General features: G+C 45.7%; 1 protein-coding gene across 2 annotated transcripts in view; it reads right to left on the reverse strand.

Moving 5' to 3' along the window:
- Positions 1 to 16,063, reverse strand: part of PRKCA (protein kinase C alpha) — a 414,550-nt gene that overhangs the window by 70,764 nt on the left and 327,723 nt on the right. For both annotated transcript variants that reach the window (XM_053568365.1, XM_053568364.1), the window contains exons 6-8: positions 7,256 to 7,412; positions 5,702 to 5,836; positions 5,381 to 5,477 (exon numbers count right to left, since the gene is read on the reverse strand). In XM_053568365.1, coding sequence (XP_053424340.1) covers positions 5,381 to 5,477; positions 5,702 to 5,836; positions 7,256 to 7,412 — 389 coding nt within the window. The remainder of the gene's footprint in view (positions 1 to 5,380; positions 5,478 to 5,701; positions 5,837 to 7,255; positions 7,413 to 16,063) is intronic.

A 16,063-nucleotide genomic window follows, 5' to 3' on the forward strand; every position in this document is an offset into this window, starting at 1 on the left:
CTCAGCAGGAGGGACCCAGTGCCCTCTGACTTCTCTCTAGGTGGCAGGATTGGGAAGAGTGAATCATGCTGGGGAAGGGGGGGCCCCTCAGGAGAAAGGCTCTGCACTCCAAGAAAGTATGGAGGGCAGAGGAAGGAAGACAGATCAAGGAAAGGCCTAGAAACTGCCCAGATTCACCTCACCTGTCTCCTCCCCCATTCTTGGCAGGGGAGGGCACCCCCAGAAAGAAAATTAAAAAGTAAGCTAAAGGAGTCGGAACAAAGAAAAGTCAGCTAGTTTATCTTCAAGGTAGCCATTGCTAAATTTCGTATCTGAACAAGTTTCTGGCCTTTCCTGAAACTCTGGCCTATTGGGGATACAGCTTACACCAATATCCTGCTGAGTCTGTGAACCCTCTGAGGAAGCTAATGGTCATGAAAAGATCTGGAAGAGATACACCTTCTAGGTCGTTTCCTGCCCATTAAACAAACAAAGGAGATACCCATTGTGGAGATTTGCATTTGGCTGGACCAGAGACCAAGGGAACAGCTGGAGCCCTGAGATATGGGCAGGAAAGCTTAACATCCCTTATCACAGAGGAAAGTCCTCTGTGGTGGTGATGAGAGGAAAACGCCTCTCTCCCATGGATTCCTCAGAGGAGATTAACACCAGTGGTGTTTTACTCCACAGTGAACTAGTGGAGCTTAACACCTCCCTAGGAATCTGTGTGTGTGACTTCAGACAGGAGGCTTCCCCCATACAAGTCTCAAGTTTCAGATGCTTCAAAACTACTCAAATCCTAAAAGTTAATAATAATAACAATAGGAGATGATATGCTCACTCAGAGAAACTGCTGGTGTCTTTGTTCCCTCCCTCAGCTTACCACCTGGGCAGATAGATTCAATAAAAGCTGAGTGGAACAAAGACTCGGGCCACTTGCTAGAGCCCAGGAACAGGTGGTGGCTCCCCGAGCTCCCACCTTTGATAATTCTGTGTCTCGTGCCTCTTTCTTTATCCTCATTCCTAACTTCATACTTCTTCAGTTGGTCGCACCAGTTCCACAGGTCTTAGCGGACCTTGTCCCTGGGGCAGGACCCCACAACCTTCTATTTTCTTGATTCTAGGATAACTTCAACTTGGATGTAGAGGTGGCCCAACCAGGCTGAGGGAAAGAATCAACTGACTGATAAACACAATACAAAAATGCTCAAGGGTACTGATAACCGTGGAAATGGAACCACACATGACAACGAGAACCTCTGCGGAGAGCAGTGACCAGAAGTGGAGCAGGGAACGGGAAACCCAGGCTTCCCTGATAGCGAGGGGGAACACAGGGAGATGCTCCCCAGCTCAGGGGCTATGATGTATTTGCTTCTGAGTATGTTCCCTGCCTCCCTCGCAGGGAGGTCTAAAGCCCCCGGGTACAGAAGATAAGCTCCCCAGAAAGTAGGGACAGCTCACTTCATTCATTGCTGGCACCTTACTCACTGAGCAAATGGAAAAAATGCATAATTTATATTTGTGAACCAGGGAACACGTGTGCTTTATTTGAACATGAACCTGGAACAGACAAAAGGTCCATGGGCACACTTTCTGTGAATATCCCCATCAAGGTTCTGTTCTGTCTTTTAGGAAAGACCTATATTAGAGAGAAATGTCACGTCCAGCCTCCCTGGAATTCTCCTCGGCTCCTAAGAGCTTCCCTCACTGATCATTCTGTCCACCAAGATTCTAGAACTAACAATTTAAATTTGAAAAACTTTCCATTTGATTATCAGATGGATGCCAATGCAGAGGCAGGGCTGTAAATGCTCATTTGTTTTGATTTGCTTTCATCAGACTGAGTGACTTGATTTCTGGGGAAGGATCTGATTACCAAATTTATTATTAACTCTTTATACAAAACAGGGCTGAACATGGACAGAACACCTCAATGGACTGGACGCTGTGTAGTGCCATGGAGTGACGCCTGCAGTGTTTCACCATCAAACTTCAGAAGAAAATCTGGCTCAGTGGAATCAAACTGTTTTCAGAGGGTGGGAAGTACCTACGAAAGAGTAGGTGGGGAGGAAAGGACTCACATGGCCGAAAGCAAGTCAGAATCGCAGTTTTAGGGAAAGAAAGGGCCCAGAACGGGGCACCTGTGGATGCTGGGAGCAATCTTACTGTGGCCAAGATGGAGAGGCAGGGATGGAATGGAGAGTGGAAGTTCCCACAGTGCACCTTGTGCCAAATGATAGTCCCCTGTTTGTAAAGGCTGGGTGCCACCCAGACCTCTTCAGGTGTGGACACCAGCCTCTGGCCCTGGTACATTCCTTTCCCACAACCTGTCACTGGGAGATACTGTCACTTTTGCATTTGCAGACCTCAACAGAAAAACCATTATGTGATTGAAATGCCTAAAATCAGCTCCGAACAGCCTCTTACTAATGCAGCACACCAGTTGTCAAAAAAATCTCAGCATCTTTCTGATGCCATCCTCCAGTGGCTTTCTGCCCAGTCTCTGGCAGTTGTCTCTGGCAGCATTTAAAAAATGCTCTAAGTAAATGAGCTAAAAAAATGTGAGTGACCACAAGCTGAAAGATATTTTAAAATGCTGGAATATAGCTCATGCAGGTGCTCTGAGCATGGGCCTCGGTGGCTGAGCCTTGCCCCCGTGTCACCACGCGGACATCACATCTCTGCTCTGGCCAGGCTGGTTTCCCGAGTGGGTGAGTGGTGACCCACGACACGCACAGGCATACGCAAGCAAGGCCTCCAACCAGCCTCCAAGAGAAATGCTTCACTGCTGCTCAAGACCTCTGGCCTGCTTTTTTTTTTTTTTTTTTTAAGTTTAGAATTCTGACCTTTATAAAAATTTTGACTCACTGCCCAGAACAGGAAGTTTACTCACCAGGAAGCCAGAGAAATGAAGCACAAAAAAGTGGGTCAATAGTTCTCCGTCAGCAAAGTTAAGCCTCAGACTATCTCGAGTGTCATGGTCACAATGTCCTACCCAACTCCTCCCGCAGGTACGCCCTGCACCTGTGGCTTCTGACCCATGACTGCCCTTAAGAGGTGTGCCTCGAAGAAAGTGTGGGGAAAACACTTGAAGATATTGGCTTGGGGAAAGATTTTACAAATAAGACTTCTGAGGCAAATGCAACAACAAAAATAAACGAATGGGACTTAATTAAACTGAAAAGCTCTGTATACCTAAGGATACCACAACCAAAGCAAATAGACAACCCTCAGAATGGGAAAAGATATTTGCATATTATGAATCAGACAAAAACTTGATAACCAGGATCTACAGAGAGCTCAAATTGATAAAAAAAAAAGGAAGAGCCATGTTTTTTTTTTTCTTTTAAAGAAAAAATATATGTTGCCCAGGCTGGCCTCAAACTCCCAGGTTGATGTGATCCTCCCACCTCAGCCTCCTAAGAAGCTGGGACTGCAGGCACGAGACATCACACCTGGCTTACTCATATGTGTGTGTGTGTGTATGTATTTATTATTATTTTTTTTTTGTAGAGATAGAGTCTCACTTTATCGCCCTTGGTAGAGTGCCATGGCCTCACATAGCTCACAGCAACTTCCAACTCCTGGGCTTAAGTGATTCTCTTGCCTCAGCCTCCCAAGTAGCTGGGACTAGAGATGCGCGCCACAATACCCAGCTATTTTTTTGTTGCAGTTTGGCTAGGGCCAGGTTTGAACCTGCCACCCTCAGTATATAGGGCCAGTGCCTTACCCACTGAGCCACAGGTGCCGCCCCTTTACTCCTATATTCTTTTTTTTTTTTTTTGCAGTTTTTTTTTTTGGCTGGGGCTGGGTTTGAACCCATCACCTCTGGTATATGGGGCCAGCGCCTTACTCCTTTGAGCCACAGGTGCCGCCCTACCCCTAAATTTTTTAAGAGCAGTAACTGCAGGTTAGTTCTTACTGGTCGAATCCTACCTGTATCTTAAAAAGTAGATGTGTATTTGTCCTACACAGGGTTCTAAGTTTTAACCTTAAAACTCTGCTAACATTAAGAGAAATCAGAATGTGTCACATAAAATCCTCGATTTTTGGCTTCTCTTGAAGGATGAAGACCTGGCAGCAAGGACCTGCACTTGTGCAGGGCAATAATCAACTGGTGCTGAGTAGCGGCAGCTGCCACCTTCAGACAGGCCTCAGGTTCACCAGCTTACCCCAGGCCCCACTGCTCCCTATTGCCTCATTAACCCTAAGGCCTGCTGGCAGCTGCCGTCTATTTATATTACCTGTGACACATTTCGCCCATTTGTACCAAGGGCACCCACGGTGCATCCCCTGCTGTTAAATATTTGCCATCAACATCGACTTTGCCCAAAGAGCAGTACAGCAAAATAATTTGAAATTTTACGTTTCACAACCTTTGGAATTCATTCTATCTGGATCTGACTTACATGTTTCTTGGGAACAACAGAAGAAGAAAAACAAGATCACTGGCATCCCATCAAGGTCAACATTTTGGTAATAGTTTAACGTCTACACACACAACATGTGTGTGCACATGTGTACTTTTTGAGGAGGAGGAAATCTGGGGGACCTCTAATTAGTCTGAAGAGGAGACAGATTCCAAAAGGAATTAACCTATTACACGGATGAGGAGGCGAGTATAGGAATCCCCCAAACAGCCAAAATGTAGGGTGTTAAAGAAATAGAAAAAAGACCAAAAGTTGTGACTTGGAACATAATTCTGGCAGGGGCTGAGAGAAAAGCTGAGCTGTCTGGTGAGAAAAGAAAAGAAGGGACAGAAGGAAGAAAAACAGAGAAGCAGGGAACAGAGAGAAGGAAAGGGAGGCAGGAAGCAGACCAGTGACCCAGGGACAGAGGCGCTCCAAAATGCCAGCTAGGAAGAAGAGCAGGAGGTGGCCTGCTCTAAACATTTGGAGCAAAAATAAAAGGAATCTAAAACACAGGGGAATATTTGTTTAAGTTGGTCTCAGAAAAAAATGAGGAATGTTGTGCTTTCCATAGGGGGAAAAAATCTCAGAGGCCAGCACAATAGCCTAACTGCATGTGAACGGACTCTTGAGCAAAGGCCAAGATGACTCCCTCTTTTTCAGAAGAGCACAAGCCTGTCTTTGTAGGAAGGAGCCCGCAACTCAGAACCTCGCAGGTCTCTCCAGTAATAGGCAAACGGATTTCTTACACAGAAATCAACTATGCTTTCGTTTCTGGGATATTTCCAATTTCCATTTTCTAAACGATAATGGATATAGAACATGAACAGCTTGCAAAAGAAAGCCATCACACAACATTTATGCTTTGAAATAAAAAAAAATTATTAACATTCAAATTATGTTTTGCCTTTCAATGATGTGACCACAATCATTTGGCCCTTCCTAGAGTTATGCTTTATAAAGACGAGATGTGATTTTGTTGGTATTCTCACCTCGAATTTCTGCCTGAGCTCCATGTTTCCTTCCTCATCTCCTTCAGGAATGGGTACATTGTAGTACTCACCTTCTTCTTGGTTAAGCAGCTTGTACCTTGCAAAGAACATGGGAGAGGAAGAAAGTTAGGGCACTTGTTTGCACCATGGCAAGGCCAGCAACTCTCCTCCAACCCCTAGTCAAGCTGTTTCATGAAGTGTAACCTATGGAGAGACTGTAGCCAGATAACTAGACATTCAACTGACATTTCAGAGACTCAAACTTAAATCTCTAAATCATCTAATGTTTTGTGACATACCCAGCCTCAGCGGCTTCCTTACCATCCACTGGCCGGCATCTTCATCAGCTCCGAAACGCCAAAGGAAAGGGATCCCATGAAGTCATTTCTTGTTGTTCGGTCCCAGTCCCAGATTTCTACAGACAGTCGTCGGTCTTTGTCTGAAGGTTTTAATTTGCTACAACACACACACACACACACATACATACTAGGTTATCTTCATCATGGTTTCTTGGGAGATACCATAAGCTCATGATCTGAGCCTGAGACAGAGAGATAATAAATTCATTTCTCCTCCAGTTCCAATAAAATACCAACCTCTTATATTGGCAACCAAAGCTCTACACTAAGGGTTACCAAAACATGACCCATAGGCCAAACCTGGCCCTCTGCCTATTTTTATAAATAAAGTTTTATTAGAACATAGCCACGACCATTTGTTTACATGTTGTCTATGGTGCTTTGGTACCAGAACATCAGAATTGTGTAGGTGCGGGCAGCGCCTGTGGCTCAGTTGGTAAGGCGCCGGCCCCATATACCGAGGGTGGCGGGTTCAAACCCGGCCCCGGCCAAACTGCAACCAAAAAATAGCCGGGCGTTGTGGCGGGTGCCTGTAGTCCCAGCTACTCGGGAGGCTGAGGCAAGAGAATCGCTTAAGCCCAGGAGTTGGAGGTTGCTGTGAGCTGTGTGAGGCCACGGCACTCTACCGAGGGCCATAAAGTGAGACTCTGTCTCTACAAAAAAAAAAAAAAAAAAAAGAATTGTGTAGGTGCAACAGAGACCGTATGACTCACAATGTCTAAAATGTATACTATTGGGCCCTGTACAGAACAAAATTGCTGGCCTTTCTACAATGGAGAGCTACCTTTCCAGCTATTCACAAAAAAACCGCTTCCCATATACCACTCTATAGAGAGGACCTCTTGCTTTTATTTTTTTTGCAGTTTTTTGCCAGGGCTGGATTTGAACCTGCCACCTCCAGCATATGGGGCTGGCCCCTACCCCTTTGAGCCACAGGCGCCACCCGAGGACCTCTTGCTTTTAATCAGCTGAAGGCAGCAGTTTCTCACTCCTGACTTATTTACTCCCTCTTCTCATTCCCTCCTTTCTTCCTCCCCTTACCATCTCTACCCTTGAAATCCCAGTAACCCTTCAAGGCCCATTTGAAATGTCACCTCCTCCAGGAAGCGTTCCTTGCTTGAAGTGAGAATGATCTTCCTATTTCACTGGTAATAACATCTTCTGTATTACTCATTCTGTGTTCTCAAAAATATTGAAAGTATTGCCTTATGCCCTCCCCTAACTCTCAAAAGAACCTAAATCCATCAAGAGGCAGACACATCTCATACATTTTTCTCCCGTCTTTAATACCCTAAACAGATTTTTTTTTTTTTGTACAGAATAGGTAATGATAATAATTTGGAGCCTACATTAATGTAACTCTTGGTAAAAAGAATTACAATCTATCAAACAGAGGTGATAACAGCCACCTCCCTGACAGTCTGAGAAGATCTTAGGGATGAAGACATGTTTAAAGACATTTTTAACAAACAATTCTATGGTGTGCAGAACAGAATTTGATCAAGAGGCCACTTACAATGTAAAGGACTCATTCCACTGGGGGTTTAACGTAGAGCGGATGGTTTTGGTTTTCTGTTTGCTTTCGTTCTTGGGATCAGGAATAAGTTTCAGCTTCACATAAGGATCTGAAAGCCCGTTCGGATCCATAGGGATTAAATTTTTTGCATCTCGTACTGTAAAGAGAGAAAGAAGAAAATATCACAAAAGGAGAACCGACCTGGATGGCCCAGCGTCCTGTGTCAATACCAAGCTGAATAAAAGAAACCTTAGGATGGTGTGTAAGGGGAAGGAAAATTAGAACCAAAAGCTTCTGACACTCAACATGAGGAAACTCTCCCATCACTGACAGAGACAAGGGACGCTGTGGAGGCTTGTGGACTTGTCCCTTGTGGACAAGCGTGAGATTCAGCACAGCCTGGACAGGCAGCGTTGATGACACTCAGGCAACTGTTAGAAATGCAGAGACATGGCCCATCCCAAACCAGCGGAGGCAGAGTCCGAATTTTAATAAGAGTCCCAGGGGACCTCTGCAGCTCTCCAGGGGAAAAGGTGCTCTCCCTCCATGTAAGCAAGCAGCCTGGCCTGGTCCATGGCACGGCACGTGCCCTTGGACCCCTAGAAGGGGTTGTCTCTTTCCTTTGTAAAGGCTGGTGGTTTCCAACCCTGGAATCACTTAGTATGGGGGAAGAGTTAAAAATTCCAATGCCCAGAATTAAATTGGGATATCCAAGGGATGTGCTCGAATGTTGGTTTTTACAAGCCCCCAGGTGATTCCACTGCACAGCAGGGGCAGAAGCCATTAGTGTACACAGTGGGATTCAGAATTGCTGACCAACGTGTACGTCTATGGACTAGCCGTGTTCACATCACCTGGGAGCTCATCAGGCACGCAGAATCTCAGGCCCCACTTCAAAATCACTAACAACTCAGCAACTCCACTTCATGAAGACATCCAGATGATTCCAGCACACATTTCAACTTGAGAAGTGTGGATATGAGAATCAAAAATAATTAGAAGGCATGCAGAGGAAGGCATGCTCAGAGAAGTAGCTGGTAGAGGCTTTGCCGGGGGGAGTGGCTGTCTGGAGCCCTTGCATGACGAGCAGGGAGAGAGGCCTTAGCTCGCCTACCCCACATGTCTCCCTTGCTATCTTCCAATGGCGTTTTCCCCAGGGAGGCTGAATTTTCCCATTAACAGGGTCCCTAACTGGTCAGACAGCATCAATGCATATAGAACGGACCCACGCTCCTTGGCCCAGTGATTCCCATAGTGTGGTCCCTGCACCAGCAGCGCTGGCCCCACCTGCTGAATCAGAATGCTGGGGGTGGGGTCTCATGAGCTGTGGTCACCAAGCCTTCAGGTGATTCTGTGGTAGATACAAGTTGGCAATCTAGCCCATGGACACACATTATCAGCACAGTTTGATTGTTAAATTAGGAATTACAGAAGAAATTAAGAAGATGGTGTTGGAGTTGGCAGTGGGCAGGTTAAGAGGAGAGGATGAAAGAATGCAGAAGATGCTGGGTCTTTGGATATGAATGAAGAGGGTATAGCCCTAAGATCAGAAGTCGAAGATAAGCATTACCCTTACTGGCCTGTGGCCTCATGTTGTGCTGACACCTGGTGGCCAATGGCCTTACATTCCCCTTACCTGGCAGCCACAGTACAAGGCGATGACAGATGGAACCATATTCAAATGGTCTGAGAGGGCGAGTGGGCTGGCCCAGGTCTGCTAGCCACTGAGAAGCGGAACACATGTTCCTTACACGCCTTCTCTAACCTCACCCGGCTGGGGAGTGGTCAGAATGTAAGTAACACACACATGCCAGGCGGCTCGGCCGCTCAGCAGACCTACTTTCAAACGCTGCCCCCTTTGCCATGTAATCCTATTTCTTCATCTAAAAAAATGAACATAATTCCAGCAGAATAGGATTGTTTAGAGAATTAAATAAAATAATATCTATGTAAAATGCCTTACACTGCTGGCAGCTTAGAAAACAGGGTGGGGGGGGGGATGAATCCTTGATGTGAATGCTCACTATGCCCCAGGCATGATGTTCTGGGCTCATTTCCATGACTCATTATTCTGAAATCTTCAGTGCAGTCAAAGGTCCCCAGGGGACTTGGCCACCTGAGACTTCACCAAACTCATGTGGAAAGGTTTATGCAATGCAGAAGGTCTTGCCTCCTAAAACATCAACCCTGATTATCAGAAAAGATGGAAAATTTGAGCACAAAAATGGAGCTCTCCCATGAGGAATGGAAAGGAGCCAAGGGTCTCTAATTAAACACTAGAATGAGAATCAGATGCTTTTTAAAAGGCAGAAAATACCCTGGAATGTCTAACATGGGAAGCTGCAGAAGGTCACATTCCAGATAAGCTAATGAAGAACCTTATCAAAGCCACAGAGTTCCTGAGTTGCCTCCAGCTAGTTGCAGAATTATCGGGGGTGCCAGCTTCAATTTATAGTCCTGACAGCCACCACACACACAATCATTTAAGGCTGATCTCCTCTGAATGGTGATGAGTTAAAATCTTGATGGAATTTAAATCTGTGGGCCTCTTACCAAAGGTATTACCATTTAAGTTGAAAATAAAAAAGAGCTATCTATTCCAAATGTCCTGGGAGCAGATAGGGGCTCAAATTTCAATTTCTTATTGCAGTGAAAAACAGTCCCCAAGATTATGAGCGACCAACTCAGGGTCCCATGTGCTCAGAAGGAGGGCTCTGGGGCCAGGCTGCCTGTGTTTGAGTTCCAGCTCTTCCATTTCATGGTTGTGGGCAAGATATTTAAATCTCTCTGTGCCTCAGTTTCCTCACCCAGAAAATTATTATCTCCTTCATATGTCAGTGCTGATTTCACACATGTAAAGTGCTGAATACAGTGGTAGGTACACAGTAAGAGCCTAATAATGGTTATTAACATTGTTGTTAACACAAGTCTCTAGTGGAAAACAAAAGCAAAATGGCTTAGATGTTCAGAAACTGCACCAGCAGCTCAGCTGGCAAGCGCGGGGCACGGAAAGCAGGCCACGGTGGCAGTTTTCTAATATAGTTACAACATGTGGTTTCTACAATGTCTTAAGCTAAGAAGCAATGCTGGATGGCGTCGCTAACAAGAATAGCTGTGAACCAAGCTAGGAAGAGAAGAGAAACATTAAAGTGGGGGAAGGAAAGAAGAAGGGTTAACGGCAGGAGAGAGAAACAGGGGGGAAGACGAAATGAAGATATGGAGTCCGAGGGCGATGCTGGCCCCGGCACAGGTGGGCAGTGGGTTGCAACTTCAGCTACACACTAGAGACACCGGGATGTTCTAGTCAAATACCAGGGCCCCACTGGAGTCAGATTTACTCGGTCTGGCTTTTCCACACCCCTCCCAGGCTTTAAACCAGTGATTGTTAACCAGGGAGCCATGAGAGGATCTTAGATGTGCAAAAAAATTTTAAGATCATAAGTTATTTTCAAAAGAAGTTCAAAGCATAGTAAGTATATTCTTTTTTTAAACTTTTTTTTGGTCAACATAATTTAAGTATGCCATGACATAAAAAAGGCTGAAAAACACTGCAACAGCGTCAGAGTTCAGATGCTGAGATCAGAAAGCAGAAGGAACCTGAAAGAGGCAGAGACTCCTTTTCTGTGTCAGTTTCTCCTCAAAAGACTCACCATGTTTTGAGGGCTGATGGGGTGGTGTTCCTTCTATGCTGGGAATCAGCAAACTTTGAGCTAAGGACCAAATCTGCCCCATAGCCTGGGGTCTCTCTCTTTTTTTTAAATGTGGCTCTTCAATCTTTTATTTTTAATTTTTTTAGAGATGGGGTTTCATGCTGTCATCCAGGCTGGAGTCCAAATAAAGTTTTATTGGAACACGCTCGTGTTCGCTTGTTTATATAGCGTCCATGGTGCTTCTGCTCTCCTATGGACTTGAGTGGCTGTGATAGAGACTTTGTGGCCTGCATAATGTAAACTATGGATGATCTGGCTCTTTATAGAAAAAGTTTGCTGCCTTGTGTTCCACACTAACAGGTGAAACTAAATGCAGAGGCCACCGTTAGGCTCATGCTCAGGCCCCAGAATTTGAACTTGAATGTGCTCTTGACTCTGTCCCTTGCCAAATGCCCAACCTTGAGCATGGTTCTCACCATCTCTGTGCCCCAGTTCCCTCATCTGGAAAATGGGCATCTGAGTCATTATTTCACAGGAGTATGGTGAGGCTGAAGTGAGGGGGTGTAGCAAAGCACATGGCAATTTGTCAGCAAAGGCTGCTGTTCTTTTTTATTGTGATATAACCCACATGTCATATGATGCACCCTTTTAAAGTGTACATATAGCAGTTTTTATTTCAGTCACAAGATTGTACAACCATCACCACCATCTAATTCCGTAACATTTTCATCACCCTAAAAAGAAATTCCTTCATGGTACCCACAGAAGGCTAAATAATGACCACCCAAAGATGTCAGATCCTAATTTCTGGATTCTGTAAATGTGACCTTAATTTGGAAAATGGGTTCTTATAGATGTGACCAAATTAAGGATCTTGAGATGGTGAGATAGTTCTGAATTATCTGAGGGGGCCCTAAATGGAACCACGTGTATCTCTGTAAGAGAGAGGCACAGAGAAAAACCACACACACCAGAGAGACAGTGATGGGGACTTAGAGCAGAGACTGGAGGGATGTGGCCACCAGCCAGGCAACGCCACTGGCTGGAGGTGGAAGAGGGAGCCTGGCCTTGCTGACCCCCTTACACTGACGGACTCCAGAACTGTGAAAACACACTTCTGCTTGGTTAGAGCAGCCACGGGTGCCTGTCACCCAGACCAGTGTTGAAGCCATCCTGTCAGTGGCAGGCAGGCCGGAATTGAAGGTACATCCCAGTATCTCAGCTGAGGCAGGATGTCTACTGAACACCCCATTTAGTGGTGGGGAACCCACCTCAGCCAACAGGCATTCGTGTGGCAGGGGCCACACATTTTATGAACCTAAACCTGTTCCTCACACCATTTATTTTTTTTTTTTCCCTCCTACATAGGGCTGGACAATACTTGTTGACTGAAAATAATACAACCACACCCACCCACCCGGCACACAGTGGATGATTTGATGGTTACTGTGGGGGAAATGAACATTGTTTTCAATACCTTCATGCTATTTTGGGGAGTGTCATTTTCCCTCTGGCTTCAACATTTGTTTTGTGGCCTTAAAAATCTCTGCATCAGGACAAATTCACCCAGCTTGCATTCATGTGCATGGTAATCTTTCCCCTGTATGCCTTCCATGTGCCATTTGTCCTAAAATTATTACTTGCAGGGCAGAGAGAGGAGAAGAGAAGGGGGGGCTAAAGAGGGGACATGGAAAGCACCATCCTGAGCATGAGCAGAGATGGCGCAGGGCGAAGTTCCCCTGTGGCCTCTTTGGTGTCATGGACACTGGGTGCTCTTGGGCCCTGTGTCTCCATGACATCATGGTCTTTCCTGATTCAGGAACTAGTCTGTTAGTTTTTAAGTGCAAGATGTCAGCGCGTTCCAGCCACAGAGCCTGGAGCACCTCGGGGTGCTGAGTGGTTTACTGGCTTTAGACTTATGCTCTAGAAGCTACTTTAAATCGGGTACTGCAGCCTCCTTCATGAAGTTCGAGACACCCAGGCAGAGAAGTCCTTATGTACACTTTACCCGTCTTCTCCCCTGACCCCTCTAGACACACCCAGGGCTTGATCCAGCACTGTGAGGGGTGTGTTCACCTACTCCGGGTGTCACTACCCGGCCTTCCAGCAGGAGCCTGGTTGGTCTGGTCCCTTTCTCCCCCTCTCTCCTACCTGAGGCTTCACCACTTCTTCTTGGAGACACCTTGTTTTGTTCAAGTCATTTTTATACAAGAACAAGGGAAAGCTGGGTTTTATACCATCACAGGTTCATCCCAGCGTGGCCACTCATTAGTTTTGTGCAGTGAATGGGTTACTTCATTTCTCTCTACTTGAGGGTCCCATCTGCACATGGGCCTGATAATAGCATCTTTTTATAAGAAATTAATTCATGGATCTAAAGTCCTTTGGGAGAACATTATAGATGACTAACAATTACTAAAATAACTCATTCTCTGGGTATGAAGTCACTTTTTGTTCCTCAAAGACCTGGCTCATGAGTTTGGGAAGGCTACATCGCTGTGTTGCCACCAACCCTGCTTGTTTTCTTCACCTGCTGGGCCTCTCCCCACATTTTTGCATCCACATTTCTTTTGCAGTTGGCGATTTCAAATAAGGAAGAGTTGTTTTCTTTTCCTGCAGTGTCAGAGGACGTACTTTTTGCTTCTGCGTGACATGGAGTAGGATGGTAGAATTTTGTTTACTCTTGCTTTTGCTGTTGGGCAGGGGTGGAGGTGGGAGGTGTCGCTGGGTCAGTACACACACAGAACAATCCTGACTTCTGCAGTAAAGGATTTTTCTTACTGCTGGCTTTTAAGCAGAAGCCAGCAACAGGGCGCTTTAAGAGGGGGGTGAAAAAGCAATAAGAATAGAGAATTATTTTCTAAAGCAAAAATGGATCATCTGAAGGGTCACGTTGTCCTTAAATGTCAAGGCATTTGACCTTTGTGCATCACTATGTCTCTGTGTAGATATGAACCCTCTGATGGGCAGAGGGCGAGGTTGGTTGCTATGGGTCAGTGCTGACAAGGCCAGTCTGTAGGCAACAAGGATATAGTTGTTTCTCAGCAAAGCCTTTGGCTTTGGTGCCTGTGCATGACTCTTTTAGAACCTCCATGTCCCCTCATGTTGACCTCTGCAAGCTGGAGTGCCCTCAGAGTGATGTTAAAGGGAGGTAGCAGTGGGCTGGGGACACACCAGGTAGGTTCTGCAGTGTTGCTGCTGATCTAGCTGTGAGGTCAGGTGGGGAGCTCACGGGCGTTTATCACTAGACCTCATAGTTTACGCTACCTGCATTCTTTGGATAAGGAAACCATCTGGCCCATTCTCTGAATGGCTCAAGGACTGCACTGAATTATTGTTTCCTTTTAAACTCAAACTATTTTGGAATAATTAAGAGCTGTTTAATTCTAGCCTAACCTTGAGCTCTAGAGCTTCTAGGACAATATGAAATGTGTGTATTTACATATGTATTTTTTAAATTCATTTTATTTTTTTACCTTGAGGCAAAGCTCTACCTCTGGGGCCCCAGAGGAGACCTGAATGCTGGTGCTGGTGGTGAAATAACACTGATGATGAAGGTGGCAAACGCCTAACGCTACCTTTAGTCACAATAGCAAATACTTAAATAACATTTCCCTTCTTCTGGGTTCTCTTATGAATGCTTTGTCTGTATTAACTCACTTAATTTTCACAACTCTATGGGTTGGGCACGCTTACTGTCCCTGTTTTGCAGATGAGCAAACTGAGAAGTTGGGTAACTTATCCAAAGCCACACAGCTAAGAGGTGGCAGAGCAGAGATCTGGCCCCAGCTGTCCACATTCTCAGCCACTAAGTTATGCTGCCCCTTGAGATGCTGCAGCCACCACCCGTGGTCCCCATTCAAGCCAAGTGAGCCAGACTGTCCCCTGTACATCCTCAGATGCACATAAGCCCCTCACGACTGGAGGTCTTTGTGAGTATAACTTGCTTCGCCCAGAGAAGGCCCAGCAATCGCTTCTGCCCAAGTGCCTGCCGGGGTCCACATGTCCACTTCCCCCCCTCAAGCAGGCCCTGGGCAAAACCACTAAGTTTGCACTGCTCCATCTGTCCTCAGAGTCCCCAAGCTGGCGAAGGGGGCCCAGTCCTCTGAGCTGATGAGAAAGCCCAGGAGCCTATACACCCATCTCATTCCTCAACATTGATTTAAAACTCACATACCCTGGGCTCACCTAGACACCTGTATCACACAGCTCTGGGTAGGTGTTTCTCAATTTTCATAATCTTATTTGAATGGGTTTTATCCAGAAACGACTGCTTGCATTACTGGGAAATTATATAACCTCCTAACCTGGGCTGGTTTTCTCAATGCCAGGCTCGATGGCTGGCCATTTCAGAACTGCCATCTGCAGCCAAAAATAATAGGAATATAATTAGTATCCTATATTTCTATTAAAGTTCTGGAATTACAGAACAGACTTTCTATTCTAAAATGGCCAACACCACGGCACAGATGTATTTCCTCAGCAGATGCCTCCTTCCCGCGGAGGCTTCAGAACTGCTAACGAGGTGTGATGGGACAGCAGTCTTGCTGAGTCCCACAGCATGGTCTGGACCCACTGGGCAGACCCAGGGGACAACAGCCAGGGCTTCTGCAACCACATGAGCAAGGAAGTATGGCGTTTCTATGTTTTGAGATGACTTGCCTTTTGGAACCTGATTTGGCAAAATAGTTCTTATTTAAAAACAACCTCATTCTTAATAGTTCATTTATCAGAGTGACATGATTTGTTTTTATGTCTTAATTCTGTGGGTCAGAACAATTCTGTTCCTGTAGAAAGTGAGAGATGAGAAATGAGCCATGGGACCTGGGCTGGGTCTGTTCTTCCTGGACTTGGTGCTGCTCTGAGGCATCCTTCATAACCTCAGAATTGGCCTTCTTTCCCCAGGGTGTCCTACACACAGGACGGGCTGCTACGGACATGACTCTGAGCACTTTACATGATTTCTGAAGGTACCGAACTGATACTAAAAAGCATTAAAGCACATGATGAAAAAGTATCCTCTGTTGAATTTTCTTTCAATCTTAGTTGTAACTGCAGAGAAAGACTCTATCTAGGGCTAGAATATCCTTAACACTTGTTAATTTTCCTCTTGTGGCTAAGAGAGAACAGGTTTCAGGCAATGTATCTGAGCAGGATT

This window comes from Nycticebus coucang, chromosome 18, assembly GCF_027406575.1.
Source record: "Nycticebus coucang isolate mNycCou1 chromosome 18, mNycCou1.pri, whole genome shotgun sequence".
NCBI classification, from domain to species: domain Eukaryota; kingdom Metazoa; phylum Chordata; class Mammalia; order Primates; family Lorisidae; genus Nycticebus; species Nycticebus coucang.